The following is a 22,990-nucleotide window of genomic DNA, read 5'->3' on the forward strand; positions in this document are numbered from 1 at the left end:
AGAGCGAATCCTGTAGCAGTTGCCCCTGGGCCGCCAGGCGCAGGAACAGGGCCTGTTAACTCTGCCATCAAATGATCCTCAGTGCTGCTGGACCTGGTGCTGAGCTCTAGACAGCTCCCAATCTCAGATGGTTAAAGAGCCTCTGTGTTGACCAAAAGTTGTCAACAGTTAGGCATTCCAGAACCCTGAGAGACTTACCTTATTTTCTCTAATAATTGCCCACCTTCCTTTTGCCCCTCGATCATTTTAGCACTAGGAGCTGGGGGAAGATGAGTGTAGTATCATTGCTTTAGGCATGTGTTTTGGGAAAACAAACACAAAAATGTTTAAACATATTGGGACTGCCGGCTGCTCTTGGAAAAATTTTGACTTGTTTTGTGCAATAATCAGCTTCACCGGGCGGAAGAAAAAAAAATGTTTATTTCCTCTTCTAAGTTTGAGCACAATCCTCACCTATCCAGGTAGAATCCCATCCCCCCCACTTTCCTCTTGGTTTTCTTACCTACTGAATGGAACTAACAAATTCTCCAGAGACGCTGTACTTCTCAAACTTCAATACTGCCAAGAATTTCACTGTATTTACATACCACAATAGAAACCTTTCTTATATAAGCTTATTTTAAAATGGCTTCATGAGGAATAATATCTATGAAATTCCAAAGTTTCAAGCTGGTGAGATGTCTCAGCAGGTAAAGGTGCCTGCCTCCAGGACTACAACCTGATTCTGATCTCCAGCACCCATATGATGGAAACAGAGAACTAATTCTCAAAAGTTCTCCTCTGAACACACACGAACACACACATATTAAATAAAACATTTTTTTGAGACAGGGTTTCTCTGTGTAGCCGTGGCTGTCCTGTAACCAGGCTGGCCTTGAATTCACAGAGATCCTCCTGCCTCTGTCTCCCAAGTGGTGGAATTAAAGGTGTGAGCCACCACTGCCTGCCCGGCCATTATAAAATGTCTTTTTTTTTTTTTTTTTTTTTTTTTACCTTTTTAGAGCTTTATTGGGAGGGGGAGAGAGAGGGGGGAGAGAGAAGGAGAGAAGAAGACAGACGGAAGGAGCGGAAAGGAAAGAGAGAGAATAAAATGTTTTTAATTTAAAAAAGTTTCATGTGATATCTGTATTTGTCCTCTATATTAAAACATGTACAACAAACAGACTCAAAGCATCCCTTCCATGGATCTTTCACCCTTCTTTTCCTTTCATCTAGGTTATTCTTCACCTTACTTTTGTAAACCTTTCCTCACTTCATTAAACTCAGATTCTCAAACACCATTTCCTCAGAAAGACTTTTATTGGCCATGGTCTAAAATGGTGCTCCTTTGAGTTAGTCAGTAATCAAAACTAAGTATTTTTATTTGTTCATAGTGTATCTGTTTCAGTAGAATAGAAGCTCTATGATAGGCAAAGTCTATTTTCCTAGTCCCTATGGCTAGTGCCTAGGGCAGCTTTTGGCACAGATTAACATGAAGGAAAAGTTGAAATAGAAAATTGACTAGCAATATCTTGACTCCTCTCCCACTTCTGTTGAATACCACGGCGACCCATCTACTACTATATCAGTAGAGGTCACGTGGGGAGCAGTAGGAAAAAAAAAGGACCAAATGTGCTGCGGCAGGAAGGTTGGGAGTTTCAGGCCAGCCTGGGCTACATAGGAAGGCTCTGTCTAAAAAAAAATGTGCTACTTCCATTCCTGCCAAGGGATACTATGAGTGGAGGTCAAATGGGAGCATGACTTTGTACTCCTGCTAGGCAACAATGAGGTGCTTCTCTTTGTCCTCAAATTATCAATGCTGGCCCACTATGGAACCCAGATGTTTTATTTGATTACATGTTTTTTTAGGGAACTAGACCTAAATATATTTCAGTAGAAGCTAGGCCTTGGTGGCACAGGTCTGTAATCCCAGCACTGGTGTAGGCTGAGGCAGGAGGATTGTAAATTCAAGGCCTGCTTGAGCTACATAAGAAGTTCAAGTTTAGATTGGGCAATTTAATATGACCCTATTATGGCTTAACTACATCTGGAAATAACTAAAACCAAAGTAGATGGGCACACTTGTGAGGGATTTTTTTCTTAATTAAATCATTTGAAGTGGGAAGATCTATTTCTAGTCTGTATCTTTTAAGGTGGGAAAATCTACTTTTTTGTTGTTATTTTTTGTTTTTTAATTTTTTCCGAGATAGGGTTTCTCTGTGTAGCTTTGGAGCCTTTCCTGAAACTCACTCTGTAGTCCAGGCTGGCCTCGAACTCACAGAGATCCACTTGCCTCTGTCTGTCTCCTGAGTGCTGGGATTAAAGGTGTGTGCCACCACTGCCTGGCCCAGAAGACCTACTTTTAATCCAGATCTTTTTGGGTGGGACGATCCACCTTTAATCTGGACCACACTTTCTGCTGGTAGCCTATATAAAGGACATGGGAGAAGGAGGCTTGCTCTCTTTTTGCCTGCTTGCTCTTGTTCTCCATAGCAAGTTCATTCCTTCACTGGCATTAGAGCCTACTTCTTCAGGATTCCAGAGGACATTGAAGACTAGCCAAGGCATCACACCTCATGGACTGAACAACTACTGGATTCTTGGACCTTCCATTGGTAGACAGCCACTGTGGGACTAGTTGTACCACAGCCTGTAAGCCATTCTAGAAAATCCCCTTTCTATATACATACATACGTACATATATATGTGTGTATACACACACACACACACACAACAGACACAGAGACACACAACAGACAGAGAGTCATTCTATAAGTTTTCTTCTTTTAGAGAACTCTGACTAACACAGACCCTATCTCAAAATAAAGAGTGAAAAGAAAGTTCTGGAGTTGTACCTTACGTTCACCTTTTAATGCCATGGGAGGATCCTTGTCTCATAAGGTCATGTCAGGGCTTTTTTCTTTTAAGAAAAAAAATCTTATTTTTCTTATTTTTTCTTTTCATGTATACACACACACACACACACACACACACACACACACCATTATCTTTTTACACTACAGGTTCTTTGTGTATATATTATGGCTTCCTAAGCGGGTGAACAAGTCTCTACTCTCTGTTTCTTGTGCCTTCCCTTGGGCTCTTTTCCTTCTGTTTGTTTTGCCCAGTTCTCATTTATTAGTTGTTTTTTTAAAGATTTATATATTATGTACACAGAAGAGGGCACCAGGTCTCATTACAGATGGTTGTGAGCCACCACACGGTTGCTGGGAATTGAACTCAGGACCTCTGGAAGAGCAGTCAGTGCTCTTAACCTCTGAGCCATCTCTCCAGCCCCTTATTAGTTGTTTTTACCATATTACATGATATTACATAAAAAAACAACTAATGGCCCCTTTTTCATTTTTAGGTTTTCCTTTTTTTTTTTACATTTATTTATACATTGTGTGTGTGTGTATGTGTGTGTGTGTGTGTGTGTTTGTGTGATGTGTGGGTGTGTGGTGTGTGTTACAGTGCATGTGTGCAGTAAGTGGAGGCCAGAGGACAACTTCCACAATGTGGGACCTGGGGATTAACTCAAATCATCAGGCTTGGTGGCAAATGTCTTTACTGGCCAAGCCATCTCAATGGCTCTTTTTTTTTTTTTAAGATTTATTTATTTATGTATATGGATGTTTTGTCTGCATGTACATCAGCACACTAGAAGAGGGTATTGGATCTCATAGTACTACAGTTATGGACACTGTGAGCCACCATGTGGGTGCTGGGATTTGAACCTAAGACCTCTGGAAGAGCAGCCAGTGCTCTTAACTGCTGAGCCATCTCTCCAGCCCCCATTTTTTTTAAATACTGAGAGTCCCAATAAGCCACCCAGGCAAGCCTCAAATTGGGAATTCTTCTGCCTCAATATCTGGAATTACAAGGGTGCGTCACCATGGTGAGCCACGACAGTGAACCACCATGGTTGGCTCAGTACTTCTTTTTGTTTTTAGCAACTGAGTGGAGTTATATTTTTATAATAGTTCTAGGTATTTTCTTGATAAATTCCTTTAGATGTTTGACATCAAGCCATCATTCATAATAAAAATAGAAATAATGTAATTTTTCCCTTTCTGATCTATATGTTTTTTGGATTTTCCTTTTCTTGCCTTATTGTACTGGCTAGGGATCCCAGTACTATCTTGAATAAAAGAGTGGCAAGATTAGACATCCTTGCCTTGCTCTGGAGCTTAGAGGGAAAACATTCCATTTCATTATTCAGTATCATAGAGCTGTACATTTTTTGTAGATTAAGTTTTTTTTTTTTTTTTTTTTAACATTTTCCTCTGTTAAGTTGAGGCAGGGAGACACAGTGGCATATGCCTGTAATGTAAACACTTACGAGGCAGAGGCAAGGGGGTTACCACAAATTCCAGGTCAGTCTAGTCTACATAGAGAGTTCTAGAACAGCCAGGACTACATAGCAAAACCTGTCTTGGGCTGGAGAGAAGGCTCAGTATGTAAGACACTTACCCCAGTCATGAGAACTCCAGTTCAGATTCCCAGAGTCTGCATGGCATACATCTGTAATCCCAGGGCTCCTACTGTGAGGTGGGAAGCAGAGACAGAAGCCCTGGAAACTCAAAGGCCAGCTAGCCTGGCATATTTGGCAGTGAACAGAGACCCTGTCTCAAACAAGGTGTCCTCTGACCTTCATATGTGTGCCATACACACATGTCTCGCTCTCTCAGTCTCTCTGTCATGTAGACACATGCACACAGACCAAGACAGAGAGCACCTTCCTCAAAACACACAAACAACAGCAGCAGCAACAACCACACAATTTTTCTTTTCTCTTTTCTGTAAGAGATAATATAGAATTGGTGTTAATTCTTCATTTCAGTAGAATTAGAATTACCCAGTGAAGCTATGTGGGCCTGGATTTTTCTTTTGCAAGAGGCTTATAATTTTTATGTTGATACTACTATGGTTAGAAAATACATTCTATGTCATTTCAATCACTTTCAATTGGTTGAGATTAGTTTTATGGCTCAGCATATGGTCCTATCTTGGTATATGTTCCTTTAGTACTTAAAAAATATACATTCTGTTGTTTGGGGTAGCCTATAAATGTCAGTTAAAGCCTATTCATTGGTAGCACGGTTGAGCTCTTCTATATTCTAGCTCTTTTCTGTCTACTGAACTGGCTGATGAGAAAGGGATGCCGAAGTCTCTAACTCGAATCATATACTTTTTTTCCCTTTGCTGAAATGAGAGTTGAACCAAGACCTTACACATGCTAGGCTAGCACACTGCTGCTGGGCTATCTTCCCAGCCTTAGTGATGGATCTTCTGTTTCCCTGTACAACCATATCAGTTTTTCTTCATGTATTTCAAGACACTGATGTTTGAAGCATACACATTATGGATTGCTATATCTTGGTAGAATGATCCTTTTATGATACGTTACAAAATGTTAATGAAGAAAATAAAAATATAGCTGTATACGGTGGCTCACACCTGTAATCCCTGGTATGTGGGAGGCTGAGGCAGGGGAGTGATGCTTAAGGCCTGCTTGGGCAACCTAGCAATATTCTGCCTCAAAATAAAAAAAAAAGTGAAAATGGCTGAAGATGTAGCTTGGTGGTATAGTGATTGCACTAGCATGCATAAAACATGCATGAAGTTCAATCTTCAGCACTGCAAAATTAATGGAAAAGGAAGAAAATCCAAATCTAAAAGTTGAGACACACTATATTTATAGGTTGGAAGACTCAGCATAGTAAAGATGTCAGTTATATCCAAAAGAAGTATAGGCTTAACACAAGTCCTTTCTAAATCTTAGCAGAATTACTTTATAGAATCAGACAAAGTTATTCTAAAGTTCACTTGGAAAAGCAAAAGAACTGCTTTAGCTTCATTTTTGCTTACATTTATTTATCTAGTGTGCGGATGCATGTGTATATGTGTGTGCGTGGAGGTCAGGGTTACTTGCAGGAGTCAGTCCTCCTTTTGAGTAGACATGTGGGTCACAGGGATTGAATTCAGGTCATCAGGCTCAGTGGCAAGAATCTTAAACAACTGAGACATCTGGCCAACCCTAACTAATTTCTTTTTTGAGACATGGTCTCACTATGTAGCAAATTCTAGCATTGTATCATCAATATTCCTGCCTCAGCTTCATGAGTGCTGGGATTGCAGGTGTTCACAGCAACATCTGCCTTTATCTAAAATGATTTTGAAAAGAAGAAACTATAAGGAATCATTCTACCTGATCCTAGGATTGATTATATAGCTATGGCACCCATGACCATGGAGGAACAGACTTATACAGCAGTGGAGCAAAGACAAAACCCAGAGACTGAAATAGCTGCTTTAGAGTGTATGGGCATTTTGGAAAAGGAAACATTTGGATTTTCTACTCTTTTGCAGGCCAAAAGAGGATTTATATTTTGTCAGACAAAGGATACTCTGGTTTTCAAGATAAATGGAATCCTCTAGAATTCCTAGAGGTACCTAGAGGAAATGGCACCTGAAACATACTCACCCCCTAGTCCATTTCTGAAATGGTCTGTAGGTGTGGTAGCCATCATTATTTTATATTTTATAATCTGGAATTGGAAAACAAGACCTCACACTAAGGATTAAAGTTTCTGTTGACTTTTTGGACAGGCTACATAACTGCTCCACTACTGAGCTGTCTCCCTAGATCTCACTGTCTTTTTCTCTAAACAAAATACATGTTACTTTTTTTCTGACTGTGAAACAATATATATTCGTGCTGGAAACTTTGAAAATACAGAAAAAGAATAGAGGGAAGAAAAATTACCCATAATTCTAATCCTTGATAACTACTGTTAAAGTACTTTGGTAAAGTATCATTCAAGATGAAGATGGCTGGATATTGTGGCACTTGCCTGTAACCCTAGCCACTGGGGAGGCTGAGGCAGGAGGATCATGAGTTTGAAGCCAGCCTGGGATACACAGTGAAACACTGTCTCAAAAAAGTTATCACTGAAAATAACAATTGCTACCATTTCTTTTGAATGCTTTTCTCTACATAGCCATATACTCACACATTCATTATATATGTAAAACTCGATGGTTAAACCATTTTGTTTTTACTTAACATATAATACTTGTCTCACCAAATTATTTCCAAAATTTTTCTTTGTATTTGGCTGCAACACATTTTTCCACATAAAAATACTAGATGGAATTAACATTATGCCTCAATTCAGTATATCAAAACAGAATATGTTATGAACAGAATAAGGTATTTTAAAAGAATGGGTGTGTAAAACTAGGCTCCCTACACTCCCTAGTTTATGTCTACCTAGGAAATCCCAGAGTCATCTATGGTAATATTGTGTCCCCAATATATTGGGTACCTTAATAAACTTATCTGGGGTCAGAGAACAGAATAGCCACTAGATAGACACAGAGGCCAGAAAATGGTGGCACATCCTAGCATTCCAAAGGCAGAGATCCATCTGGATCTCTGTGAGTTGAAAGCCATACTGGAAACAGCAAGGCATGGTGATATATGCCTTTAATCCCAGGAAGTGATGGAAGGAAGCAGAAAGGTATATAAGGCGTGAGGACCAGGAACTAGAGGACTGTTAAGCTTTTAGGCTTAACAGATGAGGACTTAGAGGATTCAGTTTGAGGAAACAAGATCAGCTGAGGAATTGGCAAGTAGAGGTTGGCTGTGGCTTGTTCTGTTTCTCTGATCGTTCAGCATTCACCCCAATACCTGGCTCTGGGTTTGTTTTTATTAATAAGATCTTTTAAGATTCGTCTACAGACATCTTCCTTCTTCCCTTATCCATGATCCTCTCTTTATAAGTGACCTGCCTCCAAGGGCTGGTGACACTCTTTACATACCACTTCTCAGCTCTAGTCCAGGTTCATACAGGGCCACCTTTAGACTACATCATGATCCATCTCAAACATCACTATATCATGTTATATTCTCATTTTCTCTATGTGATCTAGACTATTCAACCTGAAATTCAGTCCAGTCAGCTGTGTCCTCATACTTCTGAGATTCCCTTGCAGACCATCAAAGCTGTACTCTGCTCTCTTCGAATCCTCAGGCCTTCAGAAAGTAATCTTCCTCAAGTTTTACTCTCAGCTGCTTCTATGCAGTGTCAGCCCCATGATATCCTCATCTATCCAAGGGGGTTCAGTTTTGTGTCTTCATCCAGATGTCTCAATTATTCGCTGGAAGCAGAGAGCATGTCTTCGGCCACTCCTAGAGCTCATGACACCAAAACACGTGGGAGGTTCAAAAACAACTTGATTGAGTTGAGCTTTAAAGCGAAGACAGAATTATACCTCTTAAAAATTAACTGGTTCAGATGCATTTTTGGGTAGTCCATGAAGGGTAGGAAGAGATTATGAAGAGCAATGGGAAAAAGCAGGTGGGATATGATTAGTAGGCCCGTCACGGCACTGCTATCAAAGTGGAGGCCAGTCTCCAGGCCTGGATTCAAGTCTGGAGATCACTACTTCGTGCTATGTGACCCCAAGCATGGTATATTGTGCCTGTGGTTACCTGCCTCCTACCCCATAAGGACACACATGAGATAGCGTATGTGAAGTACCCCGCATGATGAGTGTGTGGTACACTTGCAGTTAGTTCTCCCTTCATGGTTTTAGGTAGAAATTTCCAGTTTTCATGAGTAATCTGCCAATGGCCTTCATTTCATGGTATATTAAATTTAAGCTGCTAATTTATCATAACTTTGGAGATTAGCCTCTATTTTTTTTTTTAGAATTTGAAAAATTTAGCATGACACTTTTCTAACTTATTTTGCAACAAAACCCACAATAAACCTTTCCATTTCTTACATTCTTTAGTGAAGTAAGGATAGGCGTCTGCTCAATGGGAAAGTGCAAGCAGGTGGCCAGCTCCTGGAGAACAGTGGGGGGTGAGGGAGGGATACAGGAAGGGGAGATAAGATGTCACAGAGATCTTTACTCAAAGCTTTGCAAACTGGCTCAGGATTTCCACCACAATCCTGCTCCAAAGTCCAAGAAACTGGGAAGCAATGGTTAATCTGTCCTTGGGATCCACGCTGCCTCCTAACCGTCTTATGCTTCTCAGACACCAAGAATGGGTGTGTGGGGAAGCCTCATTTCTATGGCATAGCGTCTCTTCGGGCAGAGCAAGAACTGTATTGAGTTTAGGGCTCTAGCAGTCCTTGAAGGCTGAGTCTCATTGGCACTCCATAGAAGGATGCTACCTCCAGACTTTAGGCTGAAATAGGGGGTGCCTCTTTCTCTATCACCCCCCGCCCACGCACAATAGTTCTCCCAAGAATATTAGCATCAGATGTGCTGTGGAACTGTAAATAACAGACTAGAATGGGTGGCCATAGCACGCCGGAGGTGGCAGGAACTGTGGAGGTAGCGCTAGCCTTGTCTATCCCCTGTCCTTCTCTACTTAGCTCAGAATGGAGTGCAAAGCTCCCGATTTCTGTTTGGTGGGGCTGATGGAGGCATGTTATGGGTGGAGGTCTGGGCAGCACTAAAAGGCATGGCTCAGGGGCCAGAACTGTAGGGGTTGCTCATGGACATTTTTCTCTTGTTTCCAGGGAGACACGAGATTGTGAGTGCTTTGGATCGGCCACATGGAAGGAGCAGGGTGAGCAGTGTGGGGTAAAAAGGGTTTGGGGGGCGCATCGGATAAAGCATATAGGGGTGGTGAGTAAATTTGACAGGGCAATGCTGCCATGACAAGCGGGGGGGGGGGACCAAAAAGGCCAAAGAGACTGACTTCTAAGTTCCCACTGAGACAGACCCCGGTTCAAATGTCTGCGCTAGCCCTCAGCATAGTGTGACTCACACTGGGAGTGGTTAGTAAGAACTTGCTGAATGAAGGAAGGGGGCCGTGGCTGGCTAAGTCGCTTCCTCTCTGAGCCTCAGTTTCTTCATCTAGAAGAGGTATGGTAGCCATTATTCTCAGGATTTCACCCGTGCCTCCTCTGCCCACACTCACACCAGTCTGTTGGTCCCTCCCCAGCCTGCCCTGGAGAGGCTGCTGGCCTGTCAGCTCTCTTCAGCAAGGACTGGAAAGGGCTGGTGTACCAAGGCCTTGTTCTTCCTTCTTGTATACTCCTCCTCTCCCCATTCTTCCTCCTTTTCTCTTGATCGCACTCATTTTTTTCCCTGTATCCCAGGACAAGTTCCGGGAACCCTAAGCATGTGTCGAAAGCTCTCGATTTAATTCCACCACATACAAGTGCGCAGTGCACCCTCCCCGCTTTGCAGAGGTTGAATCTGCCTGAAACATGAAGCTCAGAGCCCCAGGTGGTCCCTACTTGCTTCAAATGCCATTGGTACTACAGAGCAGCCAGCCTCCTACCTCTACCCCATTTCCCCATGCAGAGCTAGCTGGGCCCCTCTGGGGATTGATCACATCAGCACTGTTCCAACTCTGGAAGGTTCACTATGAGCTAATTCCTCTGGAGTATGTTAACCAGAGGAAAGGCAAACCACGCCAAGCATGTGGAGATGGGGCAAGGACGATTTCACACTGGTAGTCATGAACTGTGTTCAGTCATGCACTCACTCTCCAACGTGAACTTTCTTGGGAGCAATGAAATGTACCTTTAGGATAGGTCACTGGCACAAGAAGTACAAGAAAACAGACCTTTTCTGTGTCTAAAGTGAGTAGCTTAAGTTGACACTCTCTGTTATTATTTTTGTCTTTTTTTTTTCTTTCATTAAAACTGATAGGCAGGGGGTTGGGATTTAGCTCAGTGGTTGAGCGCTTGCCTAGCAAGCGCAAGGCCCTGGACTCGGTCCTCAGCTCTGAAAAAAAAAAAAAAAGACAAAAATAAAACTGATGGGCAGAAAAGATGGGTTAGGTGCAGTTTATATTCGCCCCTGCCTTTAGTCCTCCTGTGGCATGTGGAGTGCATGCAACTCTGTAAGAGGAATCTTCTGGGGTTTGATTTCCAATAGGCTAAAATCACATTACTTATGTTTCTAAGGGATGCAGTGAGAAAACAGAAAAACACAAAACAAAACAAAAAACCCAAGGCTGAACAAATCAACTAGATAGACATGCTGGGGATAAAACTCCCTTGCAAAGGCGCTGAATCCATCTCCCCCCTCCATGCCCTCTCACCTTCCAAAACAACCTGTGACCTGCACCCTGCTCTGGTTTTTAATGGGATGGGGGAGGCACAGTGAAGATCAGCCAGCGTCACTGAGGTTTGTTTTTTTTTTTTTTTATATGCAAGGACAAATGACAGTCTTGAAGACAGGTTAAGGAAATCTTTCAGAATACAGAAAACTCAAAAGCCTTTGCACACTGACCATTGCCATGGCAACACACTATCTGATGGCAGCCTGCGTCACGAGGCTGAGGGGCACAGTATCAGTATAGCAGGTTAGCTTGGCCATTTTGAGCAGCATTTGGATTTCTTTCTAGCCTCAATTCTTCTAGGATGAACTGAGGTGTTTTTTTTTTTCCAGTTCTGGACTCATGTGCTTTGTTAATTTGCATGGCTAGGGACACGAAGACTGTATAAAAGGGACAGGGAATGGAAAATCTTAACATTTCTTGTATTGTCGATTCACTGTCCTTGCCGCCCACTCTCCTGGCTCCTCATCACCTGTCCTTACTGACTTCGCTTCTCTTTTTCTCCATGTCAGTTCTTTCCTACATTCAGCATCCCCTCCCAACCCAACACGGTGACTCATCAGCCGACCGAAGCTCTCAGCAGATCCTTTCCCTCTCTCTATGCTCACTGTAATGTAGAGTGTCCTGGATCTTAGCATTGGCAGGAACCCTCTCCCAAGGCAGGAGCCCTTCTAGCCAAATGATCCTCTACTCCTCTCACTCCATCTCTAATGACAGTTGCCATTCTCTTCTGGACACCCTGTTCCACTTGGGACAGCTCTAATTGTTATAAACTCCTCCTCCTGAATGAAGTTCAGTCCTTTTATGACACCCACCCATGAGTCCACCCCTGTGCCCTACAGCCGGATATACAGACAGATGCCCTGTCCTGTTCTGTGACAGCCTTACAGAGAAATGAGGCAGGGCTCATGTCCCTCTGAGTTTTCGTTTCTCCAGAAAGCCCTAGCTCCTCTAAGCAGACCTCTTGGAGCTTGGACTCCAGTGCTTTCCCCAGACTGGCTGACCTCCTGCAGCATGTTCCTATTTGTCTAGAGCCCTTTTAAAGTGAGGTCGATACTGCATTAGCATCTCTGGAGGCCACCTTGACCCGGTGACTCATACTGAACTCTGTGTCAACTACTGTCTCTAATTCTCTTTTAGACAAAATGCTCTTAAGCCACATCTCATTTTGCTTGTATGCAGTCCCTTCTGAGAACCCAGTTCCTGGAGCAGATGTTTGCTCCCTGCTCAAGTTCATTGTGTTACTATCCCAATATTGCCTTCATCTGCTAGTACACTTCAAAAAAACGTGACTTCCATGTCCTCTGGGGTGAACTTGTTCTGTTTTAACTAACCCTCAGCATTGCTTTTCATCTTGAGCTACCCTCACCCACTCACTCTTCACTCAAGTTTCTTTTCTAGCTTATTTCCCTCTGCATTACCATCCTCAGATCTCTCTTGTTTGCCATTTCATTCCCCCAACAGCAAATGGCGCCTCTGTCTGGAGTGAGGTGCCTGGGAATGTGCGCATGCACACACACACACACACACACACACACAAGCTAGGAGCACTGTACTGTATAGGGTGTATGTGTGTGTGTGTGTGTGCGCGCGCGCGCTTTGTCTGGGTGTTCCCAGAATTTGGAGCCTGGATGGGAAAATGGTAAGGTAGGAGAAAGAGTGACAAGAGAAACTGGCCAGCTTCAGTCTCAAGGGAAATGGGAATGTTTTCTGGATCAGAGAGGAGCAGAGGGAAGCCAGGGTGAAGGGTGCAGATCTCCAGTCTCCATCCAGATTGGAGCACAGTGAGAAGAACCAGCAAGAGAAGGAATTTAGAGGTCTTAAAGACTAGAGAAGGGAGGAAGACTTGAAAGACAGTGAGGACTTGTAGAGTTGGTAGCCATTGGGAGATCAGAGGAAGGTGATTTGAAACATTAGAGGCAGAAGAAGGTTGGGTTACAGGACTTTACAAGGGGCAATGAGCTGTGAGTGTAAGTGTGAGAGTCTAAGGTTCATTAGCATAAGAACATTTTCTCAGGTCAGAGGAGCCCAGGAAACCTAGTCCTTACCACAGGCTCTGCTGTGGCCATCGAGTGCGTCTGCTGGTGAACCTGCCTGCGCCAGAGACCCTCATAATACTGCGCATCCCCTCAGACGAACCCTAGCTTTGGGCAGGCCTCCTTTCAGACAGGATTACACCCCAGGGAGGAGCCCAAAGTGGGAGATCTGGCACCATCTTTGTCGTTTTATGAATAAACAAGAGAATTTCACTCTTTGGGACAGGCAATATGATAGCTTTGGCTTCTTAACTCTGCAAATAGGATCCAAACACATTCTCTCTCTCTCTCTCTCTCTCTCTCTCTCTCTCTCAGCTAACAGGAAAATGATTGCTCTAAATACTTAAAACAAACGATAGATGAGAAGCAAGTCTCCCCTCTAATGGAAAGCTTGAGGGAAGGACCCCCAAAAAGCTAGTAGTCTGTAGAGCCATGACTACCATTCCTCTCTGTCCTGGGGACAGAATAATTTGGGGAGGGGGAGAGGGCAGTAGCTTTCCTCCTGGGTTCGAATAGGAATGCTGGAACCCCCTTCAAGAACATCAGCCTCTCTGATCAACCCCTGGACTTCATAGACTTGCAGTGCTCTTAGACCATGCAGCAAGAGAATGTCTGGGGGAGAAATTCCTCCCCTATCCCAACCCCTCAAGTCTAAATTCACTTGAACTTCCCCAAACTTAGTTTTCCTGTTTTGCTTTGCTTTTTCAGTATTGGAGATGGAGTGGTAGGCAAATGCTCTACCACTGAGCCACATAACCCTAGCCCTTAAAGATGGTTTTACTGTTGGCCTTTTCAAAGAAAAAGGCTCTTAGAATATTTTAGAGCTGATTTCCCCTTGGAAGTGCCTTAAAGCTGAACCTTTTGTTCTTCTGAAGGTGACATTAGCCAGCCAAGTGACAATCTCAACCAGAGTGGCTTGTGTAGAATTCCGGCTACAAGATGTCAGGCCAAAAAGAGGTTTCCTTTCCAAGTCAGTGGAATGATTAGCTGCCAGAAGACAAATGGGATTTGAGGAAGCCCCCAGCAGCAGGCCACCACACACTGGGTGGAATCAGGAGGGCAGGACTGGAGGGTGGCGCTCACCTTTGATGTAGTTGAGGATTTGCTGGATTCGCTGGGGCTCATTGCGGTCTGGCCGGCAGCTTGGCGTGATTTCCAGCACATAATCAGGACCATATGCTGTGAAAAACTGTAAGGAAAAGAGAAAGGCCAAAAAACAAACAAAACCACATAAAACTTCCAAACCAAACCACATACAAACAGGACAATCGAAAGAAAGTCACCATTCCCGACAAGGCCAGGGCAGCCTTCAAGGGCAGAGTGGCATGATGTGGCAGGAAGCTCTGCCCTGGTGGCATCACTGTGCTCACTCACTCAGACCTTCAGTGACAGCCACTGTGAAATTTGGGAGCTTGATGTCAAGGGTCTCTCTGCTTGGGCTTCAGCTTTTTTGCTCCGACCATAGCTCTTCATGCTCCCTGGACTCTAGCGTGCTAAGCCACTGAGCTCTCTCCAGGCTTTGTTCTTACTTAGAACTTAGTGCTTTCCTGCACTCCCTATTCATGCTGCCTGTGGAAAAGCCTCCCCATCTTCCAGGCACAGCTCAAATGTCACCTCCTTCACAAAGCTGTCCTTCGTTCTCTGCCAAGCTCGACAGCATTCTGCTGGTGCCTCTCTTACGGCCCCCATTCAGAAAGACAGTGCCTGCTTGCATGTCATATGCAGGCCACAGTGGCAGCGGCATGGAGGGTCCTCTAGGTATTCAGAGGCACTGGATGGATACTTGTCAGCAGTGACTACCCTCTCTTCTCTCCACTGGACAGGAGCTCTCTGAAGGCAGGCAGGCAGTCCCGGGGTTTTTAGGAATCTCTCGGCCTCACAGCCCATTCGCTTTTGCTGCCTTGGGGTCCCTGCTCCAGGAATGGCACGTGAGTCTACTAAGACAACTAAGTTTTTCTTTCTCTATAGTGAAATTTACGTTTTTAAATTCAAGGAATCAAAATAAAGACTTGTGGATTCTATTTCTAGCCCACTAGATGACTCCTTGTGACCTTTGGTAAGTCACGATATCTGATTTAGCTTCTGTTAGGGCCCACTTGGGGAAAAATACTCTGTGACAACGGGAATCATTCAAATGGGGTCCGTCTTTGAATGGGAAATATGCAAAGCTACGATTTCTGGTTGTTTTTTTAAACAGAAATAGTATTTGTGTGCACTCTCTGGAGAGAGAGCATATGGTCCTTAGCACAATGTGTTTCAATAGTGACATTGTTAGGTTGTAAGTAAACCAGTGAATCCAAATTCCCTGAAAACAAAATAAAACAAAACCTCAAACAGTAGAGCAGGCATGGAAGCAGGGATCTTGCTCTGCTGTGACTTTGATGCCACTCAAAGAACCCAAAGTTATTGCTACTGTCATTGACATTATCCTTGTCAGGAGTCTGGCTGTACATCTGGCACCGTGGGAGAGGTTGTGGAACAATCTTGAGATTCTAACAGTGTCTTTGTGGAATCCATGAGATTAATTTCATGGGGAGATAGCTTTTGCATACCATGAAAGAATATCCTACACGTTTAATTGAAAGGAAAATTCCCAAGATTGTGCCAATGCTTCCCATGCCATGTATGTGAATTGGCCCAGAAAGGGACAGACACTCAGTCCTCACCACAGATATCACTCTGTGATTCCCAACACCCCAAATTATGGAGATGGAAGCTGCCTTGAGTAGAGATTCTCTCTATCAAATCCCTATATGAAACAGGAAAACAGGGTTACCCGGGATAGCGGGGAGGGGGGGGCATCCCGAAACTACACCTCCCATCATGGCTGAAGAAACTTGAGAAGCATTTATTTTTAGCCAAGGAGGGCCCCTCAGTTCAAGTTGTAGAAGAGAAGGCTTCAAACAGGTGTGGTGGCCTCTTCTCCTGAGGAGTGTCAAGTGATGTGCTCATCTCATGGGAATGGAAAGGCAGGCTTAGAGCCACAGAGTACAGGCAGCCCGCATCAAAGCAGCTCTTGGGGAGACTTGGCATCACAGTACTATAAAAATATGAGGCGGGGTGCCTAGCCGAGATATAAAAGGAGTTCCTGCTGTCTCCATGTGCAAAGCTGACACTGTGGATCCTTGGTGAGCAAGGCATGCTGGGAACTGTCTGGAGCCAAGGGTTTCGAACAGCCTATTCTCACTTGAACACCTACTATGCAACTGTCCACGCTTTCCTACTTTAGTCCCCTTTGGCAAGGAGCACAAGGCTGCTAACCACTTGGTCAGCTGGGGCCAGAACTGCCTGCCTGCCATGTGACAAAACAGCTCTACTAGGATTAAGCCTCTTATCCAGGCTTCATTTGCACCTGGCTTTAACTGATTGAGCCGCACACTGGACAGAGTCATCAAAAGACCTTCCTTGCTGAAGCAGACTGACCGCAGGTAACAGCCAAGCCTGGGTCCCCAAACTTCCTTCTACCTTTGTCAATCAAATACTCTTTGTCTTGGGTCCTGCTAAGTTGCACTGGTCTTGGCCTGGGGGGACTCAGATGGTTTAAGAAAGTCCCTGTGTTGGAAGCCAGTTATACATGGCAGCTGGGTGCTTCCAGTCTTAGAGGCTTTGCTTGGGTGAGGCCAAGTGAAACAGGAGGCTGTATTTAAAGTCCCCGTTCCTGTGCTCTAAATTTGCACTTGTTATAGCCTCTCTGCTAGACTACAAACTCGGTCATGTTCTCGTTGCATAGCCCATAGAGTCAAACTCGTCACAGTTTTCCCTTAAATGTATGTTGAATTAAGCTAATTTGCCAATGGTTTAGCTAGGTGTCTGGTTAATTGTGTGGAATAATTCAGAGTCACCTCAGCACAAACAGCTTTCCTGGGCTGTGGAGGCAACCCGTGACAAGGTGGAAAGAGCACGGGTGTTGGGGTCAGGGACAGCTGGAATTTGGCACCTGGATTTAGCTGTGTGCCTGAGGTAAGCTTGTTAATCTCTGTTTCGTCATTTGCACCCTAGGGATGATAAATGCTGACCTGTTTGGTCTGTTAGGAGATAGTATCTATCAAAGGACCCAACCTGGAGCCTGGGATATGGAAGGTCGCTGATAAATGCAAATTCTTCTCTCCTGGGGGCAAAAGGCTCTGGCTTAACCCTGTCCCCTCTATACTCTGAGGAATGCGGGGCGAAGTGCTCAGGGCTGAGATGTAGAAAGAAGAGCCTGTTCCTTTTTCCAGACAGAGCTTCTGGAAAGACCGAAGCCTTCTGGCTTCGCCTCTTGCTTCAGCCATTGGGTTAGCCCAGGACCAGCCGAGAAACGGACTTTTCTCATAGTTTCTTGTGACTTGTTACTACTGATTGTTGAGGTGGAGAGGAAACATGATCGTGGTACGCAGAAAAGATGTTGAGGGGGAGGGATTTGGCTAGCACTAGAAATAGCTCGTGGCCCCACCCTGGAACTGCCCTCCAGCTCCAGGAGAAAAGGAAATGGGCACACTGCAGTCCCATCCAGGCAGGTGGGGCAGGAGATGAAAGGGACAAGCCGACCTTCAAGGGAACATACTGACTTTGATCTCAGCAAAGGAAGAAGAGAGGTGCTAACCCCTCTCCACCCCTTCCCCTTTTCCTACAGCACTCCTTTTGCTTCCTGGGCTTGAGTTGAAATAGTTTCGAGGGGAACAAGGTAGTGTGGAGCCAGGTCAAACGGAAGGTATGCAGTGGGGCAAAGGGCTGGGGGTTGAAGGTAATGGCTGCTTTAGGGTAGTCATTGCAGGCTCTGAGTCTTGACCCCACGAGTCAATGAATAAAGGAATGTAAATAGTTTGTCTCCAGTTCAGTTCAACCCAACTTAATTCTCCATTCTTGCTCAATCCTTTGCAGCTCTTGTGCACACAATGGAGACAGCACACAATTAGATACTTGGTTAAAAAGAGCAGTGGGAGCCTTTGAGGTTGTTCTTCCTCCAGGAAACCCAAGTCACAGACCCAAATCAGCTGATCTTTCTGTCTTTCTGTCAGCACTTCGGAACTCCCTACTATGTGCTGGATTCGATTAGTCACTAGGGTACAAAGACAATAAGGTTTGCTTAATAGGGGAGATAATTGCAGAACAGTGAGATGAGTGGTACAATAATAATATAACAATAACAATGCTAAAATAAAAGTAATGACAGTTAATGTTTATTACCGGCTTACTATTTGTCATGCACCTAAAGTAACTAAGCATTTTTTATGGACTGAACTTAATTTTCACACCCAACCTAGATGCTATGTATCATTGTTTCATTTTAAGATGAGATCTGAAGCACAGATATTATGCACAAAGCTAAGATTTGGGACTAGATTAGCCTGGAGATCACTTCTGTAAAGTATACCAGAGGAACTGAATGTAGGGGGTCTGGCCAAGCAGGACAGAAGTGGAGAGGAGGTGGTCCCAGCAGAGCCCAGGCAAAGACAGGGAGCCTGAAGTGTAAGGGCACCAAATTAGGTATAATTATCTGTGTGGCCAGCAGACCAGGAGGCAAGCAAGAACTTCGTGGTAGGCCCTGCCAAGCCATGCCTTTACCTCAGACTAGTGGCTCCATGAAGGCAGAGCATTGTTTTATCCTCTGCCATATTGCCAGGTCTCAAAACAATGCTTGCACTTCATAGGTGGTAAATAAATACTTGCGGGATAATGGGTAGAAGCTTGGAGGAGATGCAGGAAGTGAATGGGGTATCTGTGTATACGGAGGGCTCACTGGCTCCCATGTGGAGACTGTTGGAATTTGAGGAATGAATGTGAGGAAGGTCACCAGTTAGGAAGCTGGTGCTACAGCCCTGGGGGTTGCTCATAGAATTGGGACAGGGACACTTCTGGGAGGAATGGAAAAGGAAAGATAGCATCAACAGGATAAAACAGTAACTTGGATGTGGGGAATAAGGAAAAGAGGGGAGTAAAAGACTTCTGGCCTCGAGGGATGAACAGCAAGAGGATCCAGTCTGTGGACCCAGAAGAAGGTTTGGGGGGTATGAGGGGTGATTCTAGTGGGGAGCACATGCAGGGTCAGGATCCCAGTGACAGTGGTCTATGTGAGAGAGTAGGCCCCGTGTAAGGGGGGGCTAGACCTCTGACACCACATGGGTTATAGATTTTGGGATTAACAGTGACAACAAAGCCGAGGAAGCAGATAAGATTGCCTTGGCCAGCAGGGTGGAGGGCCTGCAACGAATGGGGCAGAGAGGCACGGAAACAAGTCAGGGCAAGCCAGAGCCCTTTGGGGTGGGCAGAGGGAGTGGAAACAGGTCTTGAAGAGAGTGTGAAGAGTTTATTGTTATTTCATGGGCATGGGTGTTTTGCCTGCACGTGTGTATGTGCACCACATGTGTGCCTAGTGTCCTCGGAGGTCAGATGAGGGCATCGGATGCCCTGGAACTGGAGTTATAGATGGTTGTGAGCTACCTTGTGGGTGCTGGAGATTGAACCTGGGTCCTTCTGCGAGAGCAGCAAGTGTTCTTAACTGATGAATCATCTCTCTAGCTACTCCCAGAGAGTTTAAATGAGATGAGGGCTGAAATTATCTTCCTTATGGGTCCACAGGAAGGAGGGTGTGGACAGAGGCTTGCTCAGAGAAGGGTAATGATTTGGACAGGAGGAAGTGGAGAGGAAAACTAAGATGACTTTGTATATTTTAAAGGAGTCTGACCTGGTATGGGGCTTGGGTGAGGTAATTTAAGATGGGAGCATCTTGAGTGTATTTACAGAATTAGGGAAAGGGCCTACAACATGGAGGCAAGAACAGCCTGGGAGAGATTCAGATTTGTTAAATCTGGTTTTGTGGCCCATTAGACAAAAGAATCACAGGGGAAAAGTACTGTTTTATGCATCTTTATATTACCCATGCCTCTTAGCGCAGGCCCAGAAAACAGGTGTTCAATTCATATTTGTTGCATGAATAAAATAAAGTGTGATTGAGATTTCACAGTGGTTTACATCCAGTGGGAGAATTGGGGTCTTGAAGGATGGGGGTGATGGCAGATAGGCCGTGGTGGGGTATATGTTGCGGGGGTTAGTTAAATGGAATCAAGATGTGTGTGGGGACCGCCAAGTGCCCATGAGCAGCTCACCAGTGTTGGAAAAAGAGAGCCTTGACTTAGGTGGAGGTGACAGACCTTTCTGTGCTAGGCACTGGGGCAGGCTCAAGGTTAGTGACTAGTGTGGAGGGGACCACAGTGGCATCTGGGGAGAGGCAACAGAGACTTGAACCATACAGTTGCTGTGTGTGGAGGAGGGGGGAGGAGAAAGGATACCCTGGAGGGAAACAGCAGGAGTTGGCAGTTTGTTGGCTGAGGAGGAAGGGAGTTTGGCAAGGAGTGGAGCTGACTCCTGGCTTTTGAGTCAGGATGAGTGGGCAAACCTCAGTGACACCGATGGAAAGAAACTGAGGTAAATTAGTAGACAGTGCAGGACTGGCCAAGGGAAGACAGGCTTGGTGTCAGTTGGGTTTGACCTGACAGTGGGGCATCACCTGGGTCATGATGTCTGGCAGTGTGTGACAGTGAAGTCATGACAGAGGACCTGGGTGCACAGTTGGAAGAAGGCTGATATGTAGAGGGATATTTGGGGGACAAGAGGAGTCATGCGCAGTAGGACAAAAAAGCCGGCAGACAGAAAGGGTGCAGTGAACAGAAGCCTCTTATAACCTCAGATGAGAAGCAGTAAAGAAGATGCTTGGGCTACCGCTTCTTATGCTGGCAACTCGTCCCTGGGGCCAGAGCAGCCTCCTCATCTCCCAGCCAGTTGGAGATAAAATGGTACTGCTTCTGTCTAGCCCTCTTCCTGGAATTGTCTGAGTGACTCTCAAACTTCTAATTGTTAACTCACATTCCACCTTTTAATAAAAATTATCTTTAATTTGATCAAGACAAGTCCAAGGTTAGTGCCAATCTTCCTTACAGACCTGAGGCTTTTCTGTCTCCCTCCATTTGGGAACATCGTGCCTCTGACTGTAACCTGGGCCCTGGTCAGGAAGAGCACTTCTTGTCCTGCATTACCTTGTAAGCAGAACTCAATCATAAACAGAATAACATAATACTAGCACTTTGAACTCTAACATGGCCTCATATGATGTATCTCAAAGTTTCCTATATCTTCAATTACTCCATCAAAGAACCTAGGTCCAACCATGATGGAAACAAACAAGCCCTCTTTTTCCCAGAAAAACATTTCTGTTTACAGGAAAGTCGGTTATTACATATGTCATTGATGGTACATTTTAAGGACATAAAATTGCAGTGGTATTATTGAGAGTAAATTTTATTGCCATGGCTTTACAACACAAACAAACAAAAATAATAACTCCATTAGTTGCTAGATTGAACCAGCAGGAAGCAGAGCATCAAAAGCAATTGCTAGCAGGCAGAGGATGGAAGGTAGGACTATCCAGAGCATGACCCAGAGGTCAAAGTGATATGTGCTATTGTAGAAGATGTTAGGTGGACATGAGGATGGAAGAAAAGGCAGACTGTTAGTTGCTAGAATGCAAACCTGGTTCCCATCTCAACTTCATACACATCTCACTGGCACTCCTCACTGTACTTGTTGGCCAGAGCCAGTATGCATGAACTGTGGGAGAGTGAGGCTTGTACCCCAAAACTGTGCCTTTGAATGAACGAATGAATGATGGAGTGAGTGAGTGAGCAGGTTATGGAAATAGTTTCTTATTTCAGTATTTTTTCTTATAGTGCTAAGGATAGAATTCAGGACCATGCACATCCAAAATATGCCTCTACCATTGAGCCCTTATTTAGATGGTTTAGGTAATTTTTCCTTTTTTATTGTAATTTTTAAAACTTTAGGTATTAAAAAGAGTTTATTAAGCAAAGTAATCAAGTAAACTCAGAAGCATTATCGTACTTGAGCAACATATTACATTTAATCAGAGAATATGCCCAATATTAGCAAGCTTTATTTCATTAGCCAATGAACTTAGAAGTGACTTGTGCACACAACTATAGCCTGTTTGTGTAATTAACCTATCTAGTGTGGTTCCTGAACTAGCCAATGCACAGCATTGTGTATAGACATATAAGCATGCATTCTGTTAGGTGCTGAGCATCGTTTCTGACCCCTAGAAAAGCTGGAATAAATGAAAAAAAGAGAAATAAAGTCCAGTGACAGTTCTCAAGATGTAAATATAGAGAATGATATAATAACAGGAGAAAAAGGAGTAAATGTAAAAAATATAATAAATATATTGGTAATAAATGTATTGGTTCAGTGTGTGGGGCACTGGACCAGTTAGGGGGCTTGCTCATGATCCTAATGATACTATTAACACCATCACAGCTGTGAACTTGCACCCATGGCTTCAGACTTTCAGCCCAGTGGGTTTTTCACTAAGCCATGAGTTAGCTAGAGACAGGAACCTCTGGAGTCATGTGTGATGAACTTTTAACCTCAGCTGTGCCCTTTACTAGCTGTGTGACTTAGAAAAGCTCTTCACCTATTCCATCTCTTGGCTTTCTTGATTGTAAAGTGGGGGAAATAAGAGAACCCAGCATATAGGGTTGTTGCAACAACAGAAACGAGGTGATTCACAGAAAGTACCTGGGACAGCACCTGTCCTAGAGTAAATTCTCAATGAACACCACTGGTGCTAGATATTCTTCCTTCTTCTTAGGCTTTATCAACTACACAAAGAGCTAGAACTCTGAATGGAATGGACAGTGAGTAAAATCAATTTCTGTACAAGTGTCTATTCTGATCAAAGAAGAGCTCAGCCTGTCTCCAGGAGCTCTGAAGACAGAAAGAAGGGCAGTGAGACCAAGAGAAGGATCAAGTGAAAGTGACTAAGAAAAATGGACTGAAGGGATGAGAAATTGGAACTGGTGGGAAGAAAGGAGGACAAGGAGACAGA

The 22,990-nt window shown here is 44.3% G+C and overlaps 1 protein-coding gene across 1 annotated transcript in view; it reads right to left on the bottom strand.

Annotated features, from left to right (window-relative positions):
• Hdac8 (histone deacetylase 8) overlaps positions 1-22,990 on the bottom strand; it is a 218,047-nt gene that overhangs the window by 11,317 nt on the left and 183,740 nt on the right. Inside the window, exon 10 of the mRNA XM_028892077.2 lies at positions 14,197-14,302. Within this exon, the coding sequence (XP_028747910.1) occupies positions 14,197-14,302 (106 nt within the window). The remainder of the gene's footprint in view (positions 1-14,196; positions 14,303-22,990) is intronic.

Source organism: Peromyscus leucopus, chromosome X (genome assembly GCF_004664715.2).
Source record: "Peromyscus leucopus breed LL Stock chromosome X, UCI_PerLeu_2.1, whole genome shotgun sequence".
In the NCBI taxonomy this organism is placed as follows: domain Eukaryota; kingdom Metazoa; phylum Chordata; class Mammalia; order Rodentia; family Cricetidae; genus Peromyscus; species Peromyscus leucopus.